Source organism: Astatotilapia calliptera, chromosome 23 (assembly GCF_964374335.1).
Source record: "Astatotilapia calliptera chromosome 23, fAstCal68.1, whole genome shotgun sequence".
Classification (NCBI taxonomy): domain Eukaryota; kingdom Metazoa; phylum Chordata; class Actinopteri; order Cichliformes; family Cichlidae; genus Astatotilapia; species Astatotilapia calliptera.
Genome location: NC_137443.1, coordinates 32,183,700 through 32,210,935, shown reverse-complemented (window position 1 = coordinate 32,210,935; position 27,236 = coordinate 32,183,700). Strand labels below are relative to the sequence as shown.

Here is a 27,236-nt window from a genome sequence, read left to right as displayed (position 1 = left end):
AAGAAAAGCAAGTTTGAATTCCTCCACAGCAATGTGAAAGACTCATTGCCAGTTAGTGCAAATGTGTGAGTGCAGTTCTTGCTGCAGAGGGCGGCACAACCAGTTTTTAGGTTTAGGACGCAATTATTTTTTCACATGGTACCAAGTAAGCTTGAATAGCTTTTTTTAATCCTAATAAATGAAATCATCATTTAAATAATTGAAATTTAATTTACTCAGCTTTTCTCTGTCTAATATTAAAATTTGTTTGATGAACTGAAACATGCAAGTGTGACAAAAATGCAAAGAACAAAAACCCCAGCGGCAACTAAAGAAATCAGGAAGAGAGCAAATACTCTTTTTTTCACAGCACTGTAAAATTTAAGTTCACGTTGTCTCTAAACTGTTCTAGGAACGTCAACTTGGACTAAAGAGTATAAAAATTTAGGAAAAAGTTCATCTTTATCACTCAGTCAATCAATCAATCAGTGTTTCTGTACCTGTAACTATATAGCATACAGTTTATGGCTTGTTGTACAGTCTTTGGTCATTACCGCATGTTGGTCATTCTGGTTGTGACTGGCATCTATGACAAGTCAAAATTAGATTTGGAGGTGCTTGTTTTGTTTTGGGGTTTTTTTGTGTTGTGCCACCATCTTATTGTTGATGGTAATGATTGTTCAATTCTGTCTGTATCGCATGTGATCGGCTTACCGAAGAAGTTTATCATCTGTCAAGTGAGAGACATGAAAGTTAATCTTCCCATGTTAGCATACCTAGAACAACTTGTAGGAGTGTTTGCAGCTTGCCAAAGGGCTGGGTATGGTCACAGGCACAAGCACATGTGACTTTGGACCAGGAAACTGTTTTACATCTCGTGACCGTTCACTTTCAGCTACTGTTTGGTCAGGCTTTTGCAGCTTTAAACATCTATTAGAAAGCTTTGTTCTCTAAATTACCAAGACTACAGGTGCATATGCACACAACCACTAGTAGTGCATACTAACACAAGGCCATTCCTACCCTGATTGCCAGTATGATCGCTCTGTGCTGTGCCTGGGCATATTTAAGGTGGTACAGCTGTCCTTGAGTGTGGATGCTCTTAAAATTATGGGCGGACTTGCCATAGGCTCCATTGCCTTGTCTGTACAAGGCAATGGAGCCTATGGTAAGTCCGCCCATAATTTTAAGAGCTAAGATCCTAAAAAGCAAAACTATAGGCGTGTGTTACATTGCAGGAAGGTCCCCTGCCACAGTTAGGACGAATTTTTTTTAATATTGAACCTTGAATTATTTATTCATTCTGTAGTTCAGCTTAACTTTACAAAGCTTTTTTGTGGTTTTCGTTAGAGATCTCAAGATTACTATAACAGTCAACCCTCACAACTCAAACAGCTACAGCAGGCATTTGTTTTGACTGTACAAAATAGTCAAAGACATGCCAACAGAGAGAAAATGAGCAAACAGCTTATCAGAAGACATGTAACATGGTCCGATATCTTCATTACCACCAACTCTGATTTGTATTTTGTGCTATTTTGCAAATGTTAGCATGCTAAGAAACCAAATGAAGATAACAAACATTACATAGCCTAACTGCTAAACATCAGCATGTTAGCAGTGCTGACATGTTACCATGCTGATCTTAGTATTTTGTTCAAAGCACTGCTATACACTGCTAATATACTGTACATGTCTCACCCCTAAAACTATCACAAAATGTTCACCATTAAGTTAAGCTCTTAAAAGAGCATATATTTAGATTAGAGAATGGTCTGTCTGTGCATTACTTATTAGTTTACAGTGATAATTGTGAACATCAGTGATGAAACTACTTCTGCTTTTTTCCAGTGAGAATAATCAATACTGTCAAAAACTGGGGGCCACGTGTTCTGTATCTTCCTTTTTACACAATGCACATTTTCATGAAAGTGTGAATAAAATCAATTTTAACACCCACTGTAGTTTAAGAGTTCTTTATTAATTGTGCTCTGTCTTTTGTACACTCAAAAAGTTCATAAAATCAAATTTAAATTGTGTAATTATATAATGCTGCCAGCAGGTGGCATCTATTTATTTCACTTGCATGCTGCTGATATATCTGGACATGATCATGGGTGTTAGAATACTTTTTTTTTACGTCATCAGTGTGTTCTTTTCTTCCTCAGTATAAACTGTGACATTGGTTTAGCCAAGAACCTTTGTTCCTTGTCAACGTGAAAAACACGAGGTGAACTAATTTCTTCTGCAGTGATAGCTGAAAAAAAGATCTGTAAAGTTAATCTGGACATTTAGATGTCAGCACACATCTGTGCTTTTCCATTTAGACAACAGTCTGACTAAGTGCTGTGTCATCATGCATGCAATTCGTTTTCTTTAATACACCCCACCAGTTCTTCCAGTGGACCTCTAGAGAGCAGTGGTGAGCTAGCAACACACTGACACCTTCAATGGGTGAGGCTGAGCTCAGACTGGAGAAAGAGGAAGTTCTGCATTATTGGCCAGCCTATTCATGTATAGAAATATTTTCATGGCTTGCTGCACACACAACACCTGCAGCAGGTGCTGTGTTAAGTTGAGGCTAAACAAACATTTGGCAGTCCTTCGTGATCCTCCGACAATGATGAGAACAATACACTGGATCTGAGCTGGAACAAGGCCACCATGTGACTTCTCCCATTTCTAATATAATTTAACGTGTGCTGAGGGTTGAAGGAGGGGGTGACTGCTTGTCTATTTGCCAGCAAGGTATTGTGGGTAAGCAAGCCCAGAGACTGCTGATCAATCACAGGCAAGGGAGCTGTGATGTTAGGTTGCTAGGCAACAGGCAGGGAGAAGCACAGAGCAGCAAAGCACTGGAGGGGTTGCTGGGTGGGGGTTGTCTCAGCTCTTCACCTCTTCTTCCTGTGGGTCCCAGCACAAGATTTTCCTTCTTATACACGTCTGTGTGGATCTTGTATTCAGTAGTACTTGATTCTGCATAATGTGGGGAAGACACTGTTGTGTGGTTGGGAATCACTATGCAAGCAATTCACAACAAAAGAGAGGCTATTCATACACCAGAGATTTCAAGCGTTGGATCTTGATTAAGTCTGAATCAAAGCTACAGCTTTGGGGATTTAGACTGCATAAAAACTAGAAAATAAAAGCTTTACCCTAATTAATTTATTTGTTATTTTTAGCTAAAGGTTTAAAGTAACTACCAAAAAAATGTATGTAAGAGGTGAATAGAACACATCGATGAAGGAAGCCTATTGATATTAAAGAAGAAGTGAATGATACGATCAACGTAAATTCAGTAAAATCATAATTCACGTCGGCAGTAATGACACCCGGTTACGCCAATCGGAGGTCACTAAAATCAATATTGAATCGGTGTGCAACTTTGCCAAAACAATGTCGGACTCTGTAGTTTTCTCTGGTCCCCTCCCCAATCAGACCAGGAGTGACATGTTTAGCCGCATGTTCTCCTTAAATTGCTGGCTGTCTGAGTGGTGTCCCAGAAACGATGTGGGCTTCATAGATAATTGGCAAACCTTCTGGAGGAAACCTGGTCTTGTTAGGAGAGACGGCATCCATCCCACTTTGGATGGAGCAGCTCTCATTTCTAGAAATATGGACAAATTTATTAAACCCCCCAAAATATGACTATCCAGAGTTGGGACCAGGAAGCAGAGTTGCAGTCTTACACGCTTCTCTGCAGCTTCTCTCCTCCTGCTACCCCCCCAAAAACCCATCTCCATAGAGACTGTGTCAGCTTCCAAAAAGACAAAAAACAAACTAAAAACCAGCAACAAACAACTTAAACATAAACAATCACAAAGAAAGAACAATACAGTATCCACATCTGAACCAAAGAGTAAAACAGTGAAATGTGGATTATTAAATATTAGGTCTCTCTCCTCCAAGTCTCTGTTAGTACATGACTTAATAATTGATCAACAAATTGATTTACTCTGCCTTACAGAAACCTGGTTGCAGCAGGATGATTATGTTAGTTTAAATGAATCAACACCCCCGAGCCATTCTAACTACCAGAAATCTCGAAGCACAGGCCGAGGGGGCGGTGTGGCAGCAATTTTTCACACCAGCCTATTAATTAATGAAAGACCAAGACAGACTTTTAATTCATTTGAAAGCCTGATGCTTAACATTGTCCACCCCAGCTGTGAAACTCAGAAACCAGTCTTACTTGTTATCATCTATCGTCCACCTGGGCCTTACACAGAGTTTCTGTCTGATTTCTCAGACTTTTTATCTGATTTAGTTCTGAGCTCAGATAAAATAATTATTGTGGGTGATTTTAACATCCATGTAGATGCTAAAAATGACAGCCTCAACATGGCATTTAATCTGTTATTAGACTCAATTGGTTTCTCTCAAAATGTAAAAGAACCCACCCACCACTTTAATCACACTCTAGATCTTGTTTTAACATATGGCATCGAACCTGAACATTTAACAGTGTTTCCTGAAAACCCTCTCCTGTCTGATCATTTCCTGATAACATTTACTTTTACAATAATTGATTACACAGCGGTGAAGAGTAGACTTTATCAAAGTAGATGTCTTTCTGAAAGCACTGTAACTAAGTTTAAGAATATAATTCACCCACTGTTATCATCTCCAATGCCCTGTACCAACACAGAGCAAAGCAGCTATCTGAACGCTACCCCAACAGAGGTCGATTATCTTGTTAATAATTTCACCTCCTCACTACGTACGACTCTGGATACTGTAGCTCCTGTGAAAACTAAGGCCTCAAATCAGAAGTACCTGACTCCGTGGTATAATTCTGAAACACGTACCCTAAAGCAGATGACTCGTAATCTGGAGAGGAAATGGCGTGTCACAAATCTAGAGGATCATCATTTAGCCTGGAGAAATAGTTTGCTGCTTTATAAGAAAGCCCTCCGCAAAGCCAGAACATCTTACTATTCATCACTGATTGAAGAAAATAAGAACAACCCTAGGTTTCTCTTCAGCACTGTAGCCAGGCTGACAAAAAGTCAGAGCTCTTTTGAGCCAACCATCCCTTTAACGTTAACTAGTAATGACTTCATGAACTTCTTCACAAATAAAATTTTTATCATTAGAGAAAAAATTACCAATAATCATCCCACAGATGTAATATTATCTACAGCTACTCTTAGTACCATTGATATTAAGTTAGACTCTTTTTCTCCAATTGATCTTTCTGAGTTAACTTCAATAATTACTTCCTCCAAACCATCAACGTGTCTTTTAGACCCCATTCCTACAAAACTGCTCAAAGAAGTCCTGCCATTAATTAATTCTTCGATCTTAAATATGATCAACCTATCTCTAATAATCGGCTATGTACCACAGGCCTTCAAGCTGGCTGTAGTTAAACCTTTACTCAAAAAGCCATCTCTAGACCCAGCAGTCTTAGCTAATTATAGGCCAATCTCCAACCTTCCTTTCATATCAAAAATCCTTGAAAGAGTAGTTGTCAAACAGCTAACAGATCATCTGCAGAGGAATGGTTTATTTGAAGAGTTTCAGTCAGGTTTCAGAGCTCATCACAGCACAGAAACAGCTTTAGTGAAGGTTACAAATGATCTTCTTATGGCCTCTGACAGTGGACTCATCTCTGTGCTTGTCCTGCTAGACCTCAGTGCAGCGTTCGATACTGTTGATCATAATATCCTATTAGAGCGATTAGAACATGCTGTAGGTATTACAAGTACTGCGCTGCAGTGGTTTGTATCATATCTATCTAATAGACTCCAGTTTGTGCATGTAAATGGAGAGTCCTCTTCACACACTGAGGTTAATTATGGAGTTCCACAGGGTTCAGTGCTAGGACCAATTCTGTTTACATTATACATGCTTCCCTTAGGCAGTATCATTAGAAGACATAGCATACATTTTCACTGCTATGCAGATGACACCCAGCTCTATCTGTCCATGAAGCCAGATAACACACACCAATTAGTTAAACTGCAGGAATGTCTTAAAGACATAAAGACCTGGATGGCCGCTAACTTTCTGCTTCTTAATTCAGATAAAACTGAGGTTATTGTACTCGGCCCTGAAAATCTTAGAAATATGGTATCTAATCAGATTCTTACTCTGGATGGCATTACCTTGGCCTCCAGTAACGCGGTGAGGAACCTTGGAGTCATTTTTGACCAGGACATGTCCTTCAACGCACATATTAAACAAATATGTAAGACTGCTTTCTTCCATTTGCGCAACATCTCTAAAATTAGAAATATCCTGTCTCAGAGTGACGCTGAAAAACTAGTTCATGCATTTATTACTTCCAGGCTGGACTACTGTAATTCATTATTATCAGGATGTCCAAAAAACTCACTGAAAAGCCTTCAGCTAATCCAAAATGCTGCAGCAAGAGTCCTGACAGGGACTAGAAAGAGAGAGCATATTTCTCCTGTTTTGGCTTCCCTTCATTGGCTTCCTGTTAAATCCAGAATTGAATTCAAAATCCTGCTCCTCACATACAAGGTCTTAAATAATCAGGCCCCATCTTATCTTAATGACCTTGTAGTACCATATCACCCTATTAGAGCGCTCCGCTCTCGCTCTGCAGGCCTACTTGTTGTTCCTAGAGTATTTAAAAGTAGAATGGGAGGGAGAGCCTTCAGTTTTCAGGCCCCTCTTCTGTGGAACCAGCTTCCAGTTTGGATTCGGGAGACAGACACTATCTCTACTTTTAAGATTAGGCTTAAAACTTTCCTTTTTTCTAAAGCATATAGTTAGGGCTGGACCAGGTGACCCTGAATCCTCCCTTTGTTATGCTGCAATAGATGTAGGCTGCCGGGGGATTCCCATGATGCATTGAGTTTTTCCTTTCCAGTCACCTTTCTCACTCACTATGTATTAATAGACCTCTCTGCATTGAATCATATCTGTTATTAACCTCTGTCTCTCTTCCACAGCATGTCTTTATCCTGTCTTCCTTCTCTCACCCCAACCGGTCGCAGCAGATGGCCGCCCCTCCCTGAGCCTGGTTCTGCCGGAGGTTTCTTCCTGTTAAAAGGGAGTTTTTCCTTCCCACTGTCGCCAAAGTGCTTGCTCATAGGGGGTCATATGATTGTTGGGTTTTTCTCTGTATCTATGAAGCGCCTTGAGGCGACTTTTGTTGTGATTTGGCGCTATATAAATAAAATTGAATTGAATTGAATTGAATTGAACTTCATAATTTTTATAAACTAGCAGTAACCCAGGCTTTCTGAACATCTCTCAAAGTTTTTCTTTGGGTATTTGCTGCTTTTTCACTCATTTTCAGTGCAGTCCTTGTATCTGCCCATCTTTAGAGCAAGCCCTTTTCGTTGCTATGTCACTTAACACTGACCTATGAATAATAGGTTCAAAGTGTGAACCAGTATTCTGTCTACGTATAACTGACAAACCAATTTTAGGCACTTTGTTAAATTTAATAGCAGCCTGTCATGAAAAACATGTAATTTGTTCCACTTTCTTTAGTTGAATCTACAAAAGAAATGCCAGAGATATCACAGTTTTGCACACATAAAATAGTTTTTTTTCACCAACAAGGTGATTCTCAAAGAGCTATTTGGCAAAACATTTGGCATAAATCAGAAGGTGTGTGATGCTGATAAAAACTGGGGAAAATGGACAAGTGGAGGACAAAAGAAAAAGTGGCAGGCCTAAAAAAAACAAACAAACTATCGACTACACATGAGTATCTAATAGTATCTGAAAGACGTGTCTTAAGTGAACCAGAGCCCAGAGAAGCCTAAGAGAATTCAACCTGTGCTGATGAATAAAGGTTGTCAAACTAAATAACCCTTCAAGCTCATTATAACTTGCTTACTTATTTCCAAAAATTGCTGTTTTACTAACCAAATATAAAGAAATGAGTGGTGGCAAACTACCATTGCACAATACTGTATTTAATAAGTGCTTTCTAAGACTTTAAAATGTGAACTGCTATGAGAATATTTTCAAGAGTCCCAGTTGTCTACATTCAACACAGATTACTTAAGCTGAAAACAGATAGTCACCTCAGCAGCAACGTCTCTATTTAAGCCTATTGAATATGCTGAGCCACTTAACTCTTTCCATCTTCATTCTAGCCTCCAAATGTGTTGTGCATGCAAAATATGCTTCCCAAAACAGGTTTTATTTTGAAAATCTAGGTGTTTACTTTTTAGTTGCCACATCTTTGGTTATAACAAAAAAAAAAGTCACTTGTCACATTTTGCAAATCGATACAGTCAGGTGTAACATGTACTTGAATCACATGAAAGATCCTGTTAAACCTGTAATGCAATCATACTTCAGGTTCAGATCACAGATCAAAGAGCTGATGGCACACACATATGAGCAAACTTTTAGACCCTGAAAGAAAAGACAAGGAAGGAAGTGGAGAAAATAAACAAGCATTTACAAAAAATATGTCCTTTATTCTTTTGGCTTTGAAATTATATTACCATATGAGCGGACAGTAGTCACTTCTGGCATGCAGTTCACTAAAACACTACAAGCGCAATGAAAGATGGCTACTGATTGCTTCATGGTTTGTATCTACAGATATGGGGACCATACATGTGTTTCATCATGTGTTACAGTCATAGACAATAAAAAAGATGGACATAGCTTCCTGGTCAGAAAAAATGAAGCCAATGTGGAAGTGCCTAAAAACCTGTATTCTATCTGAAGGCCACCAGATGACGAGAGCTGCGGTTGCAAAAAACACTTCCTGTCCCGTGAAGGGCTCTTTCTTGAGCTCTGTAAACACTTTGTTGCTGAGTTCATTATCTTAGTCGCTCGATTTGGGTAAATAAAAATGAATTAATTTGTAAAACTTGCTCATACCATGTTTCAAAAAACCTCATCAGTTGAATTGTCAATTACCAGTCAGTAGCCAATGAGCAAGCAGTGTCATAGTCAGACCCACCCGTTTGTCATCACATCCAATTTCTTGCAACCAAGGCTGCAACAATGGAAACGTTCATCTCAAAGCTTCAAATCGCAACTTTGGAAACTGTTGAGTTGATGTCACAGTAGTTACGTCCATCTTTTATATTGTCAAAGGTTACAGTGCAGAATGAAAAAAAAAAACTCTTCTAGAAAAATGTGAATCAACGTCAAAGACTGGAAAAATGCACTCATATCTACAGTGAAAATGTTATTTATAATCAATAGCATATAAGCAACCTGCAGACCCTAATGCACACAGACACACTCGCTCACATAAAGAGATAGATGCCTACATTCACGCAGTCCCATTCTTACATAGATAAACATATACAAATATACAGACACACTCGCCCTTTGTCTCGCACACACAAATGTGACCGTCACACATGGTATTACATAGCAGTGGGGATAAAAAGTGCTTCATCTTATACATCAAATGTGTGATGCATACTGTGAGCCCAAATATCTATAATATTTACAAACCAAACCACTACATTAAATCACACGCTCAATTTAAACATGAATGGCATACAAACATCTGTGATATTATAACCAACCTTTAATGTGATATATTGTAATGTTCTAGCTTGACAGCAGTTAGAAAGATCTTTTTAGAATATTTCATTACGTAAGGAGTTCTGGGAGGAAGTGGGGTGGAGGATAAAGGGAGGACGACAAACGTATGTGAAAGACACTGCGCTGTGAGACGAGCAGGTTTGAGTGTTATTCTCAGAGACGCGTTTTGCGAAAATGTGCTTATTTGCTTCACTGCCAGAGCCAGTGAGAAGATTATTACCACTCTTATATCTGTACATTAGCCAAATGTGACGCTTGAAGCTAATTAGCTTATTTAAACCATGGAAGTTTGTTAGGGGGATTTGTAGTCTTTATTATGGAAGGACAGTGCAGACGATAAGAGAGCAGAGGAAGAGGCAGAGCAAATGACCCAGGGCAGATTCAAACCCAAGTTTTTACATTAGCATTTTGGAGATAAATTATCTGAATTTCAAGAGTGGGACCACCCCTCCAAACACGCTCCTTTCGGGTCTTATTCTACAAGCTGTTCCTTCTTGTTTTTGTGCCTCACCCTTTTTTCCAAGTCTTTCACTTCTTCACATGGGGATCTGCCAGGCCTGGGAGTTGCCGCCAGTCCCCATCGAGGCCTTCCCCAAACCGCAGCTCAATTCTTAATTAAGCCATTCGCCTTTATCTACTAAAAACGCTGCCAAACCTAAAATGAGGACGTGGGCCCAGCTAGTGAAACGACATATGGGGTTGGGATAGGAACTAACAGGTGTAGAGAATGTGTAGAGGAAAAGGGATAAAACCAGGACTTAACTTTATCATTTACTAATAAAGTAATATTATGGAGAGGTAAAAACAAAAACTAATGAACTGTGCTTAACTTAGCATGAAGACAGTAATCAGGGAGGTCAACAATGTCCAGTAACACTTTATATGAAGAGGTTTGCATAAAACTAAGATGACACCCATCGTGAACATGAGGGTTCCAACTGTTGTCATTTAGAATATTTTAATCCTAACCTGACTCTGACATTATTCCAGAAGCCTTTAACATTATCCAACATGAACCATTATAAAAACTATATTAAAGTATTCATCGTGAAAAAACAGGGGGTAAAAAAAAAAGCTAATTAGCCTTATGTGCTAAATTGTCATATTTGATTAGGCTTGGGATTGGCAGCTGTGAAACCATTCATAATTGTGTCAATATGTTTCCTTGACCTCCAGTGGTAAACAAGGAACTGGACTGCCCATTAAACCCTAGTCTTGGACCAAAGACACCTAAAACAATGTTAACTTTGAATTAAAATAACATACGACCAAATAAAACAAATCGTTTTCCGTGCTCCCAACCAGTGTCAATTATTATTTCAGTGCCAATCCAAGACTAATGCACACCACCTCCAATACAGTTGTACCCAGCACAAACTAGACAGGCACACTTGTTTAAACCACAGCAGTTAGCAGTTATAGCTTCATGAGTGAGAATAACTGATGGTGTATACATCATCATCTGGAACCTTTTTGCAGTGACTGTGCTCTGGCTTGATGGGACTATAGTTAAATTTACTAACAAAGACTTTATCAATTCCATACATGAATTTGTGTAAGGCTTCTGCTGCTATTTTATTAGTATGCTAAAATTACCTCAATTTTATATATACATACATTCTCAAACAAAAAATCTAGATGTTTGACACTTTTAGCCCGAGTCTGGCCTTCATGCTCAGTTCAGCTAACAATCCCTTGGCTCTAGCTTTATACTAAACAGATGGAAATGGGAGTGGTAGCAATTTTGTCATCAAACTCTCTATAAAAGAGCAATCAAGAGTATTTCCCAAGGAACAAGTTTCCTTTAATGCGTCTCATTCCTTTTCTTGCATACATTCAGCTTCTCTGTATTTGGAGACTTGTAATTTCTACTGAAATAGGAACAATACAGATTTCAACAATCAGTGATGGTACATCAGTAAATGCAATGTGTTTGTTCATTGCACTTTAGTGGCGTGTTCGTTATTTCAGCTTTGTATACCGTATGAACCAAGAGCATTCTGGCATTGACCCTGCATTGTACGAGTTTCAGGTGGTTGTTGTATTTTCCAGCATTGACTTAGTCTGCCCTTGGTGATTTTACAACAGTGAAAGCAGTGGACACATTCTCACGATAATGAAACAAAACAATGTAGAAAACATTCTTTCGCATTAAAAAACGAAACTGGAAACTGGAAAGGAAAATTCACAGAAGAATGTGGAGCAATTGTTAAGTGATACAGCGATTGTTAAATTCAAGACACTGGATTTATAGTAGTAGCAGCAGCACTAGCTACAGAAAACTTAACAGTACACTCAAGTGTGTCAGTAACAAAAACCAATAGGAGAATCACAAGCGTTTTGCAGAGAGGCTGTTCTGTTTCCCACTCAAACTCTGGCAGTGTCTGCTGGACAGTTTGTTTTCGTATTCCCCATATATTGACATAACCACATTCCCATTCCATGCCTACATGGCACAGACTCCTCATGTTGGAACAATCAACACAAATGTGAATCTATATATCCCCTATATATATAAGCTTTAAACAAAGTTCCCTCATGTCTCTGATGCATTCTTTTTTTGTTGTTGTTCCTTTTTAAGAAGTCTATTTCTTTCGGTCTTTCAAGTCTTTTGCTTTATTTTCTCTTTCCCTATTTTCTTTTTCGTATTTGTCCTTATCTGACTTTGTCACACTGTTATATGATGGCGGGGAGGCTGTGGAGGGGGTCATGTCCATTTTCTCTGACGTGGAGTTCTCATTGAACTTGCTGATGACCATCACATCCTTGTCAGGGTCATGCATGCCCTCTTTCAACTGCTCCTTGTAGAGGGCTGAGGCCTTCTTCATGGCCAGGCGGATCATGTAGCGCCGGAAGGCTCTCTGGATGATTATAGCAGACATTTCCTCCTGTTTGCGGCGCAACGTGGTGGTGATGGGCTCGTAAGACACCTTAGAGGGGTTGGAGGCCATAAAGCGGTCCTCCATCTGTCCGCGCAACATGTCCATTTCACCGCCTTCACCCAAAACTCTTTTAGTGAAGGCAAACAGAATATCGAGGCAGTGGATGCGCTCACCACTCACCATGGGCAGGTCCATGGAGATGAGCTGAATCATGTTAGGCTTGGGTATGCGTAGAGGTGGATCTAGAGCATCTGCAAAGTCAGAGAGTTTGCTGTACGCCACAAACTGCGTGGCATCAGGATCAAAGCGTTCCCACACTTCATAGAACATCTCAAAGTCATCCTCGCTCAGTGGCTCGGCACTCTCCTCAGTGGCCACGCTAAAGTTTTCCAGGATCACAGCAATGTACATGTTGACCACAATGAGAAAGCAGATGATGATGTAGCTGACAAAGAAGAAGATGCCTACTGATGGATTGCCACAATTGCCTTTGTAGGAGTTGCCTGGGTGCTCCAGCTGGCTCTCACAGTCAGGGTCCCTCTTGTTAAGTATGGGTGCCAGCAGGCCATCCCACCCAGCTGAGGTGGTAATCTGAAACAAACAGATCATACTGTTCCCAAAGGTCTCGAAATTGAACATGTCATCGATTCCTGCCTCCCGCTTGACATAAGCAAAGTTGGACATGCCAAAAATGGCATAGATAAACATAACAAGAAAGAGGAGGAGGCCAATGTTGAACAGGGCAGGGAGTGACATCATCAAGGCAAAGAGAAGCGTCCGGATGCCCTTGGCACCTTTGATAAGGCGGAGGATTCGGCCTATCCTGGCCAATCGTATCACTCGGAACAGTGTCGGGGACACAAAGTACTTCTCGATAACTTCAGATAAAAACATGCCTGCAAAGGAAAAAGAAGCCCCATTGGATTTTTTTGTGTTGATATAATTTTTATATTTTTTTAAACACCATCAAATGAAAAGAACTTTAGGACATCTCCTTACCTACAATCGAAAGGATCACCACCACAAAGTCAAAAATATTCCAGCCAATGGTGAAGTAATAGTGACGCAGTGAAATCATCTTGAGCACACACTCCCCAGTGAAGAGCACAATAAAGACCAGATTAATCCAGTACAGGATATGGTCCATCTCTTTCGTCTGGGCATCCGTCTCTACCATCATGGTCACCATGTTAAGGCAGATGAGGATCATGATCACGATGTCAAAGGCCTGCTTTGTGATGAAGTCAAAGACACAGCCTTGAAACGCATTCTGAAAAAAAAGAGAGACAAGGAATGAAAACAAATGAGTCATTTCACTCTGCTTGGAGTTGATTAGAAAGACCTAGGAGTCCGAGTCTCACTGTTGGTCGAGGTATAGGTTTCTGCGGCTTCTTGGACCCCAGCTTCTTCATGGCGTTGTAGTATTTCTTCTGTTCTTCAGTCATGAAGATGTCCTGACCTCCCAAGTAAAGAGAGCAAAAACTTGGTTATAACCACATACTTTGAAAAAACAAAACAAAACAAAAACCCAAAATGAATCTGGTTTTAATTTTCAGATTTTTTAAAATCAGCATTCTAGTTGTTATTATTTTGGAAATTTAGCTCATTTGTGTTTTGTTTGATGATTATATTATATTTATATATTTCCTTGTTTATTGTTGCGATTCCATTTGCTGTTACATTTTGTACATCATTTTACTCTTTCCTAAAGGCTTTAAATTTCAGCCAAAAAATTACTACACTCTATTAATCAAAGATATAGATTTCCCTCTCGGCATCATACACACTATACACATCCCACTCTCATTGCTGCTCACTGATTGCATACATATCTCAGGGGGTGGCTGGTGTCAGCACGGAACAACCATCTGTGTGATGCTTTGGAGCCACTGTACCACACCAGCCGATAACATGTCTCAGTCAGTCAAATCAGACCGGCCATCATGCAGAAACTGTCAATGTAGACCCATCCCCTCCCCGTCCTCTCCATCATAAATCTCTCGGGTGTTGTCGATTCTACTTGTTAGTCTGCATGGCTCAATGGAGGGTACATTTCCACACTGCATGTGCTACGACACTGCTCGTGCATACAGAAGCAGCTTTAGATGACCATTATTTTGTAGCTCACTGCTTTCTTTAACACAGCCCTGGGTCTACCTTAGCTATATTTGCCCTGCTTTGTACCCAGGCTGTGTGTGCTCTCTGCACAGTGTGGCACAGGACTGCTTCCTACTGGTGTTCCAATTTCAAAAGAAGCGACACTGTAATGCACTACCAAAGCTATTTGTGTCAACATTAATAAAAATAGGTGGCATTGTGGCTCAAGAGAGACATGCTCTTCTATTATATTTTATTCACGATTTTGTGTTTTCTAAGAAATATTACTGCAGGGATGTATAAGTGAGTTATCTAAGAAATCTCCATATCTGCCTTAATTGAAAATGTAGCCCATATAATTTGGTCCACAAATAAACCCCACATTAGCATTTATAACATTTACTCAACAAAAATGAGACACAGAACAAAGGTGGAAGCTTGCAGTTAACTCAACAACAACATATTTAACAAGTCTGAATTTCATTGCTGTTGTAACACGAGACATTTAATAAATCCAGAAACCAAATAAATAATCCATCATTTTATTTTTGCACAGCCATGTCTAGATGTATAATATCTAGACAACATAACACAGCTGTATGCATCTATCAAATTTGACAAATCTGCAAATACATCCCCATTTTTTTACTTAAAAAAATGTTATCCACCTCTTAAAGTGATTTAAAAAGTGATTTCATACTAAACACATTTTTGGTGTTTTGAGCAAACTATAGTTTTACATTTACGCAAAGACAGAGGAGCTACATGTCCAAAATCTGCTTGTAATTAATAAACTGGAGAGGAAAACTAGAAGGAATTGTCTCTGGTGACTAAACAGTGTGAAGATTTCACTGCAGATTGACAACACAAATTAGCTAGCTCACTGCAATTAGGAATCCTAAAAAGTCATTAGAATAAAAATGGTAACTCTCTTAAATTGAACTCTATAATGAGAATCCTTTGCTGTGTTAAGACCTAGCCAAAAAAATACAATAAATAAAGGTAATACTTTACAAATAATATAACTTAAAATGCCCAAACTGAAAGAAATATGTCGGTTTACATTAGCTGACAGAAACTATTAGTCAATATAACTTTTAAATGAAGATGTAACTTATCTTTTTCTTCTGCTGATTGAAGTTGTCGATAATGACACCAATGAAAAGGTTGAGTGTGAAGAAGGAGCCAAAGATGATGAAGATGACAAAGTAGAGGTACATGTACAAGTTTACTTCATATTTAGGCTGTTCTTCCAACTAGAAAAGTAAAAAAGAGCAAATTTAAAGTTATACCAGCTACCATAAAAATGTAATATGTAATATGATGAAAATATTAAAACATAGATTATATTAAAATATAAAAGCAAGGACTTTTCACTATGTGGAAGCAAACCTACAACTCTGTTAAACATCTACTTACATCCCGAGAGTCCACAGCTGCATACATGATGTCCATCCAACCCTTAAATGTTGCCTAAAAGCAGGTAACAGAAGAAACAGTATTTTAGCAGGAGATGGGCAGTTTCTCTATGAGAGCTAGACAAGACTGTAGAAGTCCTTAACCCATCGTCAGGACTTGTAGGTGCTCTTTTGAGCACTGCCAAAACCCTACAAAATGACCACAAAGCAACCTCCAGTAGAAACAATCAAAAAATAGACTTCATGAGGATGGCCTTAGGGTTCGGCATCTTCTAGTGGCCCCTGTGCTCACTCTGCTTGGTACCGGAGCTCAAGTGGCACCTAAGTGCAGTGGCAAAGATGAAAACCAGCACAAAGAGATTTTATAGTGATGCCACAGTAATTCTACTTTAGAAACATGAACATGTTTGCATGACAGCAAACAGCTTCTGCCTCTAAACAGTTTCAGCAGCCTGACTGCTTGTACATGTTGAAGTTTGCACACTTGTCCTTTTATGTAATAAAAATAAAAGTAACGTTTATAACCATGCTGTAGACTGTGCCACTGTTTCCCTCTTCTGGCACACAGACTGAAATCAGCTGACTGTAGTGCAAGTGGAACTGATAAGTGGAATCGATAGGCAAGCAGACTAATAAGTCCAAGGAATGGAACTACAAGGTTAGCACAATTATTTTTCATTATACTCTCATAATGGCAATATAGGGCTACAGATTCTTCAGTCCTTCTCTCTTTATACATGGAAGGACCGGCTGTGTGCTTTCTTTGCTTTAGGATTTTGAACTGTGTGTGTAGGTCATCAAATTGAGACATACCACCAAATACAAATGACCTAATCCAAAAATGACCATCAAACGTCAAAATGACCTTTTGACTAAGTGGTCCTGTCAAACCTCTCACCTAACCCCAAATGGTTCTGTGTTGAAGTGTGCTGGTCAGATGGTGGCTTTGTGTTTGAGTTTACATGTTTTTCTTTTCCTGCTTGTTTTTTTTCCTCAATTTGACCAGAGTAAAATCTCCCAATCTATACGAATAAGTGGATATAGTTTACGGATGGATCGCGCCAACTGCAAGATTAAAGCTAAAGACAGACTCAAATCACAAAACAGAATTGTAGAAGTCAGACAGTTTCGGCATAAATGATTCCAAATACATATGTATACTTTGAGATTTCTGCTCTTTTCTTCTTAATGCCAATTGCAATCTAAACTCACCACTTGCAACAGAGCCAGATAGCCGGCTCCCACATTGTCAAAGTTGATTTTAACATTCTTCCAGCGGGCACTGTCATTCAAGCTCAGGCAGTCAGACTTGTTGTTGACGACTTCGCTAGGGAAGGGCTCATCCGTGGTGGCATTGACGCAGTAGTAGTACTTGCCCGCAAACAGGTTGACACCCATGATGCTGAAGATGAGCCAAAATATGAGGCAGACCAGCAGCACGTTCATGATGGAGGGGATGGCTCCCAGCAATGCATTCACCACAACCTGGGGATGTCGAAACACACAGTCTGACTCAGAACTCACCGTTTTCTCAAATCAAAGTCTGTGCTAAAGAAGGATAACTGGCCATTACAATTATCTTATCACTTAGCTGTCAGAAGCACATGTGGTCAACTGACTGGATTGAGCCAAAATGTTTATGCTTTCAGAACAAATACCAAGACTGAATCAAAAGTTAACAGTGAAGCTGTGTTACTCAGAGCTGTGATTAATAAACAGTATCTGCACACATAAAGCTCTTAACACCATACATATCTACTTAACAACATGACAGTTGGAAAGAAGAAGGTGGATAGGTGAAAAGGCTACCATTTGAAAGGTAAAAAAGCAAAACAGAAAAAAACCTTAGAGAGGCGGGATGAAGTCACAACATTTTGTTTGACTGTAAATGAAAAAAAGACACACAACAAAGAAAAAAATTACAGGTCAAAGGCACCACGCAAGCAATGCCAGAAAAACAATGCCTGAGAACAGCTATATACAGCAATCCATTAACACAATGTGAAGAAAGTCATGCAGAGAGAACAATTACAGTGTCCAACTGTAAGGAAATGATACATTTACAGAAGTTTTAAAAGCATGCAGTCTTACAGACAGGCCCCCTAAAAAGCTAAAACCTTCTTACAATACCTCTGTAAAAAGATTTATCAAGTAACATTAAAATATTGAAACACGAAAGTAAAAAAAATATGGGGGCATTTTCCCTTCAGCATATCTAAAAGCATATCTAACAAAAACACTGAGAATGTCTATACAGCTTCAGCGATACAGAGAACAAAAAGAATGTCATAAGAATTCACCTTTCTAAGGAAAATAAAGACGTAGGCTGAAAGTTCAAATGAGCATTTTTACATAACGTTTGCAAAATAAACCTATTTACGTTACATTGCCCAGAGTTAGATGATAGCAATGATATCGCTACCAAAAGTCTTTATAAGTCTTGGTCATACTGTTTTTCTTAATGGAGGATTATATGTGGAATGAAACTGGGTGCTCATTGACTAATGATCTGACAAGTCATTAATCAGTGAGCACATGCTCAGAACCTGGTGGCTGTAGTTCAGGAGGTAGAGCTTCCTGTAAAAGGGAAGTTTTTCCATCCCACTGTCGCCAAAGTGCTTGCTCATAGGGGGTCATATGATTGTTGGGTTTTTGTCTGTATGCATTATTGTAAGGGTCTACCCGACAATATAATGCACCTTGAGGCAAGTGTTGCTGTGATTTAGCGCTGTATGAATAAATTAGAAGTGAAAATTGAATTGAATAGAACAGGTCATCTACTAATCAGAAAGTTGGTGGTTTGATCTCAGGTTGCTTTTTAAAATTTAGAGCAGGTCATCATCTTTGCATGACACAGCCAGCACTCAGGTTGCAGTTAGTTATTTATATATTTTTAGGTTCTCAGACAAATCAAGCCAGAATACACTAAATTTTCTTTAAAAAGCAGAGACTTCTTAGTCTTGTTAGTAGAAACAACACGAAGCAATCATAGAGGAAAGCTCAGCTTGGGGTCGTGACATACCACTGTACTAAGTGATAGAAAGTTTGAAAGTAGCCAATCCAAGAGCATTATTCATCTCGGGCAGTCCAGTATTCCAGAATCGTAACATTTTACTGCCCGTAGCTCTCTTACGTATTTCGGGCATATTTAGGGTTTAAACTATAAAAATAGGGATTTATATGCATGTCAGAAATGTGTGTTTTTAACAATTTGCAGGTGCTCAAGGCATCGACTGTACTAACTAACAAGAGAGTGGTATTTTTTTCCCTTAACTATTGGTACATAAACAGATAAAAGTAAAACTGAATTCCATCATATTTTACAATTTAACTGAATATCTGAAACCTAGACATTTTGAAGCATATGGAAGATGTAATTGGTTGGTGTGAGAATTGATCTTAATTCTTTTTTTTCAACTTGCCCACAAACAGTATTCCTGCTGTTCTTACCCTCATGCCCTCAAACCGAGACAAGGCCCTCAGGGGCCGTAGAGCTCGCAGTGTCCTCAGAGATTTGATGGCACTAAGCTCAGAGTAGCCCAGAGCATTTGCTACCAGGCTGACCAAGGACACCTGAGAGGAGATAATATCAGATAAGCAGGGTGAAGGGTGAAAAATGAAAGGATTTCACTTGCTCTGTGCTATAATGAGTGTTAGAAAAACAACTTCAAGTAAAGAAATGACAGAACAATAAGTTAACTACAATTATGTCAGCATGGCTGTTATTAAAGTTAATTTTCTTTCTTGTCAAATGTTTAATGAGCTGGCTTATGTTATCACAAAGAATGGAGGGAAGAAGATTCAGCTGACTTTGCTAACTTAAGTCTTGGTGTGGGCCATGGTAGCGGTCTGTTCCAGTTACCAGTCCATATGCTGTTAAGGTGCTTTCTGGTTCTATTGTCTCATTGTACACCAGATTGGAGGCTTAATTTTAATAAGAGCGAACACTGAATATACTTACGTCTACAATTAAGAAGTCCAGCCAGCACCAGGCATTGGTGAAGTACTTGACAAAGCCATATGCCACCCACTTTAACAGCATTTCAAGGATGAAGACGTAAGTGAACACTTTGTCTGCGTACTCTAGCACGGTTTTGATGGTCCGCCGCTGCTCGATGTAAATGTCCTCAAAAGCCTGTGCAGCATGGAATATTTTATAGAAACTTTAGATAGAAATAGTGAAGTGTGAAATAAGTGATTCATCAAAGATCTATTCAGAATGTTAACAGGTACAGTAACTGCTTAGAGAACTGAAGCTGTCCTAAATGTGGTGCTTTCAGACTGTGAAATAAAAACAGAAAGTATATAAAAGCAAGCCAAACGAGTGCAGTGAAGAACAAACTCTGTTCATAAGACAGACCCCAGCAGTGTTTATCAAGATGTCTAACACCCACTCACCAGTGCTCCACTGCTCAGCAGAATCATGAATATGATGAAGGATTCAAACCAGTTATGCTCTACTATGATAAAGCAGGTTTTCCTGAGTGTCCACCAGCTCTTAAACTTGTCTCCCTCCTCACTGATCTGGCAGCACTGGAACCTGCGCACACAGCCTGCAGGCACAGAGAAAACAGAATGAGAAATGAAACCCAGGTATCAAAACTCCATGGTGAATCAACACATAAACACGGCCCCACTGGATAACATATTGCGGGACTGCTTTCTGTTATCCAGATAAGTTATATGAATACGAACTGCATGCCTTAATACGGTAAAGGTTGTTGCTAACATTTTAGCCAACAAAATCCCAGAATAAACTGAATTTTCACTGCTGTTACAATAATTGAGTCTTTTGTTGTTATTTCACATAACACTGCTTCTGTCCTGTTCATGACTTCTTGAAGTTTCATTGTGATCAGGGTCGACCCTCCCCCCACACACTGTTTTTATTGAAGAATTTTCATATTCTGTGATTGACTGCAATAAGTTGTGGTGACCAAATGGTTGCCCAGGGGTTGAGGGTGTTGTATTCTGTTGTATTTGTATTGTGTTGTATTTCTGGGTGCTACTTTGATTGCAAAGCTGTTGCTCAGATTAGCTGGTGAGAGGCAACCAGTTTCCAAACATTTAGGTCTGACTCGGACCGACTGGATTCACTTTCACACAGATTGGAGTCAGTTTGTGCCAATAAGTCCATATTATTGGCACAGTAAGTCGCTGGAGTAGTCCATCCAACTCAAATAGTTGTCAACTGGTTGTACAGTCGTAGCCAAAAGTTTTGAGAATGACACAAATATTGGAAATTGGAAAAGTTGCTGTTTAAGTTTGTATAATAGCAATTTGCATATACTCCAGAATGTTATGAAGAGTGATCAGATGAATTGCATAGTCCTTCTTTGCCATGAAATTTAACTTAATCTCAAAAAAAACCTTTCCACTGCATTTCATTGCTGTCATTAAAGGACCTGCTGTGATCATTTCAGTAATCGTCTTGTTAACTCAGGTGAGAATGTTGATGAGCACAAGGCTGGAGATCATTATGTCAGGCTGATTGGGTTAGAATGGCAGACTTGACATGTTAAAAGGAGGGTGATGCTTGAAATCATTGTTCTTCCATTGTTAACCATGGTGACCTGCAAAGAAACACGTGCAGCCATCATTGCGTTGCATAAAAACGGCTTCACAGGCAAGGATATTGTGGCTACTAAGATTGCACCTAAATCAACAATTTATAGGATAATCGAGAACTTCAAGGAAAGAGGTTCAATTCTTGTTAAGAAGGCTTCAGCGCATCCAAGAAAGTCCAGCAAGCGCCAGGATCGTCTCCTAAAGAGGATTCAGCTGCTGGATCGGAGTGCCACCAGTGCAGAGCTTGCTCAAGAATGGCAGCAGGCAGGTGTGAGTGCATCTGCACACACAGTGAGGCGAAGACTGTTGGAAGATGGCGTGGTGTCAAGAAGGGCAGCAAAGAAGCCACTTCTCTCCAAAAAAAATATCAGGGAGAGATTGATCTTATGCAGAAAGTATGGTGAATGGACTGCAGAGGACTGGGGCAAAGTCATATTCTCAGATGAAGCCTCTTTCCGATTGTTTGGGGCATCTGGAAAAAGGCTTGTCCGGAGAAGAAAGGGTGAGTGCTACCATCAGTCCTGTGTCATGCCAACAGTAAAGCATCCTGAGACCATTCATGTGTGGGGTTGCTTCTCATCCAAGGGAGTGGGCTCACTCACAATTATGCCCAAAAACACAGCCATGAATAAAGAATGGTACCAAAACACCCTCCAACAGCAACTTCTTCCAACAATGCAACAACAGTTTGGTGAAGAACAATGCATTTTCCAGCACGATGGAGCACCGTACCATAAGGCAAAAGTGATAACTAAGTGGCTCGGGGAACAAAACGTTGAAATTTTGGGTCCATGGCCTGGAAACTCCCCAGATCTTAATCCCATTGAGAACTTGTGGTCAATTCTCAAGAGGCGGGTGGACAAACAAAAACCCACTAATTCTGACAAACTCCAAGAAGTGATTATGAAAGAATGGGTTGCTATCAGTCAGGATTTGGCCCAGAAGTTGATTGAGAGCATGCCCAGTCAAATTGCAGAGGTCCTGAAAAAGAAGGGCCAACACTGCAAGTACTGACTCTTTGCATTTGTCATGTAATTTGAAACGTATGAAGTTCTTGTAATTATATTTCAGTACATCACAGAAACAACTGAGACAAAGATCTAAAAGCAGTTTAGCAGCAAACTTTGTGAAAACTAATATTTGTGTCATTCTCAAAAAGCAAGGTTGCACTTATGTCACCTCACAGTTTAACAGCAATCGCTATCCTGTAGCAACTACATCACTATTTGTGGAGGAATTTTGGGAAATCTATTTCAGACCTATGATGTTCTGGCTCGATTCTGAATATAAGTAGTGAATGGGAATTTTTATGTATGCAGATGGCAACAGCGAACTTAAAAGATGCTGTTTAGTAGTTGGGACCAAAGAAGAGCTTTGATGTAATCCCTTTTTGATCCAACTGAATGTGTTAACAAAATTACCCACAAGAAATCAGTCAGCTTTTTTTGTTTGAGGGGTTTTATTTTGTAAATAACCTTAAAGTGACTGAAATAAATATCCAAACATCCAGAAATGTCCTAATGTCATTAATTATTGATTTCAATCATTTTTTTACGCAAAAACTGATAAACCAACCAAGCTTACTGCTCTAGATCTGTGACCATGCTTCACTGCAAACTATTAAAGTGGTGTGATTCAAATCAAAGTCACATGTTAAGCATGCCTGTTTAGCTCACAACCTGAGAAGGCAACCAGATGCCACAAGGCTGAATGCAGTGGCCCAGGGTTGGTTCTGACCCAAGGCCCTTTGCTGTACATCTTCTCCCACACACTCTCACACTCTCTGCTTTCCTGTCTCTCTTCTATGCTATCTTATGAAAATGCAAAAGCTTAAAAAAATTGAAAAACAAAATCAAAGGAGTCCACAAAACTTTCAGGCAGCATACAGAATTCAGTTCAGTTTATTTTTTTTCACCAACATTTCATAAAATCTTTCCATGCAGTTGTTTGAAAATCCACTGAAAGTTAAAATATGATTGCTCACTGAAAGGGTCTTAATGTTCTATTTGACATATTAGTAACATAGAATAGCGTTAAAATATGTTGTTCTTTGTTGTTAATTCATTCGGGGTCTTATGCTTTCATCTGCTGCTATGATTTACGCACACTCATAATGCAAGTCATAATATATTGCTTACATCTGTTATATGCATATTCACGATTGTACTGGAGGTGGCTCCAGTAGTGGTTTACACACCTAACAAGCAAAATATCTCTGCCTCGATCCCAGGAGGAGACACAAATCCCCTCAGGAAGGCCACGCGACATAAAAATCTCCCAAATTAAATAGTCAGAGCTACCCGCTGTAGTGACCCCTTTATGAACAGCAGAGCTGCTGAAAGTAGCTTTAATGGTACTAAAGGTATGTCAGATAAAATGTCAGGTTACATTACAAAACAACAGAACCCCACAGACCACATTTTTATCTGTTCCGCTGAGCATTTGAATTCACTGTCACTCAGTTGTTAGTCAGACAGACCTGTGCTAAGCACAAGCAGTTAATGCGATTTACTCCAAGTCTTGAAATGTGCTCTGGAAGTGTTTTGTCTCCCCATCTTCCTCGCTCTGGTCCACCTTCCCACTTTCCATCATCATCCCTGCCTATCACCCTTGCATCCCACTTACCCTCTGTAAAGCAGGCTTCTGGGTCCAGTGACTCCTCAGGTTCCAGCTCCACTGAATCAACCCCATCTCCAGGGGGGCGGATATCGACTGTGCTCCCCTCCGATGAGCTCAGTGGCTGGGGCTCTACGTCGAGCTTCTGCATGGATGAGGAAGGACACGAGAGGACAAAGTCACACTACAATGCATCACACTGAAGTCCCTTGGTTATAGGAGCCAACCTTCTGAGCTGGTTATCATTGTGATTCTCCAGTCACACGTACCCCAGTGCCACGATTGAATACCATAGTGTGAGGACTAGGCACTGTAATAGCTCACAGAGTTGGGCTCTTTAAAGTCATTGTATCATCATCATCACATGCAGCATCGATCAAATGTACCTACAGGCTTAGGAATTAGATTTATCTGATGGCTCAAATCAGAATACGTGGCATGGGGAAGTTGGCGTTATGGAAATGCACTGTGGGTACGTTTGATGTGACCTCAGTTCGAGGAATAGTTCATGCAGTATTCCAGTGCATTATCAATCCAAGCCTGAAATAGTACCAAGCAGAACGTGTGCTCCAGTGTTTTCATGTCCACTGAAACTGACTCAAAATCAATTTGTTAAAGATATTTATCCCATTTCTTTTCTAAAAATTATGATCTGAAATTCTTTTCCCACCCTCAATCCTAAAATCCACCTTCAGAACTGCCGCTGAAAATTTTCCTCAGTGACATGAAAACACCATTTATTTCCATTCCTTGAAAGCAGTGTACAAGCTCCTTCTGTTTGTGTTGAAGTAGACGGAGAACCACATTAGCTTACCAGCAAAAACCAGTACTGTGCACTGTTTATAAGACAGCATGTGGTCTGGCAGGTATTTTTTGGGTTCCCATTTGTAAAACATCCGGAATTAGCATCCACACATACCCAGAAACATCCAGGACTAAGATTTGTGTCCTCCACCTCAACCTTCTCTCTGCCCTCCTTACCGTGAATTATGCACACTGCTAACGCTTTTCTAAAACCCTCACATGCAGTGATGTCCATTACAAAATCATCTGCATATAGTGAGACTTTTTGGGTGACGCAAGGCTTCCTGTCTGTTTTCTTTGGGCAGAGATGGTGTTGTTTCCTCATGTCGGTCTGACAGTGCAGCAGCCCTGATTGCCGTGGGACCCAGCTAATACGGCATGGGAATGATGGAAGCATGCTGCTTGCAAGTGTTTTCTGGAAGGGTGGTTTCCTCCCGCTCTATTTCTCACCTTTAATAAGAAACCCATGTTACCTCTTCTGGATGTCAACTACATACAAGGCTTTTAGTCTTAACCTAACATATTTTTATCGGGATAATAACTGGTAGACTTAATTATCAGGTGATGAAATATTTGCAGTGTAACAAAAGTCGATAACACAGGGGCAGAAGCGCCAACAACAGAGGTGGCTTCTTAAGCATGTATATATAAAGCATTTGCCCTCATTTACATAACTCTGATTCAGTATAACCAGCCATGTGTTACCTGTTTTACCACCCTGCAAAAGTCATCATTTACACATCAGCATTTCTTTATTTTCTTCTCGGAAAGAATTCTGTTAAGAATCTTTCATCATTCCGCTATTACTCAAGTAAGACAAAAAACAAGTTTTTCATGTATGTATGCATGGGCTATGAACCAGACAAATGAATTTTGTCCAGCTAAAGCAAAATTCATTTCCCCATTCCATCTTTTTCCCCCTTACTCCTCTTCATTCTCCTCTTCCTCTCTTCCTTCATTCTCAAGCTCGGAGTGTTTGATGCCAATCAAGTCCCAAAACCAAGTCAAAAACCAAGCAATGAAATCAAAAGCAAACGTCATGTTAGATGAGTTTATCTATCAATGGAAAAAGAGGTGGTGTTGCTCATTCTTAATGGTTTGGAACTGCAATACAGCCTGATGCTCAGAGATAAATTATGAAAGGGGCGGGGGGGTAGGGGGGGGGGGTTACAGAAGGACTCAGAGGTTACAGCAGTGAGTGCCCTGCTGTTTGGGAAAGGGAGGGGATAAAGCAAAGAAGGAGGGGTAGGGTGGGGTAGGGGAACGGAGGGCAGACCAGGCAAAGAACAAAAATGGGCAATCCATTGAAGATATGACAAAAAAGTAAGTGTGTTGTTTGTCTGTAAATGGCATAGGCAGTCCTCATGGTTAGTGCTATGGTACAATAAAGAGGTCTTACAATTCTCCTCTCACTGAAAACCTTGAGAGCGCCTGTGACACCGCTGCAATAACAAACGGGGGGTTAAACAAAGTAAGTCATACACACCAAAAGCTAACATACAACCTCAAATCTGTTTTCACTGGTCAGCCCACAACACACAACAAGGGGACCACTTATCCTCAGAGAATATGACTTTAGCTGTCCCCAAATACACATTTCCTAACAGCAATGCAAAAACAGTGGGTTGACACGTCTCACACAACGCATACACAATAAGAACATCCACCAACCCCTCACCGGTGTAGCTCCTAATGTTTAAATTGATGTTCGCTATAATTTGAGTTTATGACATTAAATATTATGACAACACAGCATCGTTTGCTGCATGAATATAATGGCTCACCAACTACTCGATACAGGGTTTAAAGATCACCATTGCCTGATTCATATATGGATGATGAGGTGCCGTCGACATAATATAGTGGACATAGTCTTCTGGGTTGTTTTGAATCACAGATAATTGGCACCACACCCACAGTAACAGGTTGACATCACCGGGGAGCACAGTCTCAGTGCTCTGTCAGCCTGGCAAGGCTCAAGAGCAAATGTAGCTGCTGCTCTACTAGAATAGGCAATGAATTAGAAAAGAAAAACATGTCTTAAGGGTGAGGTAACTTGTTTTGTTTAAACATTTTATTAATGTCCGGACGCAAGCTGATAGAGCAACATCTCTACATTTCTAATAATACGGCTGCTTCATTAAGTCTTTCTCCACACAGGCACACATGTCCCCTAAAGAAAACAAGATATTAAGCAAGTCTACATGAAATATTACAGAGACACATAGCCTTATGTATATGGTCAACGTTAAACTGTTTCATTGGTCAAAATGCAAATTTGAGTCATTATTTGTAACGTTGTATCTTATTCTACTGCCAAGAGCTGCAGGTCTGACTAAAATCTCGAGCAGATTTCATCAGCAAC

General features: G+C 39.8%; 1 protein-coding gene across 3 annotated transcripts in view; it reads right to left on the bottom strand.

Moving 5' to 3' along the window:
- Positions 1 to 8,107: 8,107 nt before the first annotated feature.
- Positions 8,108 to 27,236, bottom strand: part of LOC113015665 (sodium channel protein type 2 subunit alpha-like) — a 35,840-nt gene continuing 16,711 nt past the window's right edge. For all 3 annotated transcript variants that reach the window (XM_026157765.2, XM_026157764.2, XM_080297919.1), the window contains exons 15-24: positions 24,077 to 24,212; positions 20,282 to 20,436; positions 19,845 to 20,018; positions 19,334 to 19,456; positions 17,096 to 17,368; positions 15,885 to 15,938; positions 15,584 to 15,721; positions 13,730 to 13,834; positions 13,368 to 13,638; positions 8,108 to 13,264 (exon numbers count right to left, since the gene is read on the bottom strand). In XM_026157765.2, the coding sequence (XP_026013550.2) occupies positions 12,072 to 13,264; positions 13,368 to 13,638; positions 13,730 to 13,834; positions 15,584 to 15,721; positions 15,885 to 15,938; positions 17,096 to 17,368; positions 19,334 to 19,456; positions 19,845 to 20,018; positions 20,282 to 20,436; positions 24,077 to 24,212 (2,622 nt within the window). In that variant the 3' untranslated portion in view covers positions 8,108 to 12,071. The remainder of the gene's footprint in view (positions 13,265 to 13,367; positions 13,639 to 13,729; positions 13,835 to 15,583; positions 15,722 to 15,884; positions 15,939 to 17,095; positions 17,369 to 19,333; positions 19,457 to 19,844; positions 20,019 to 20,281; positions 20,437 to 24,076; positions 24,213 to 27,236) is intronic.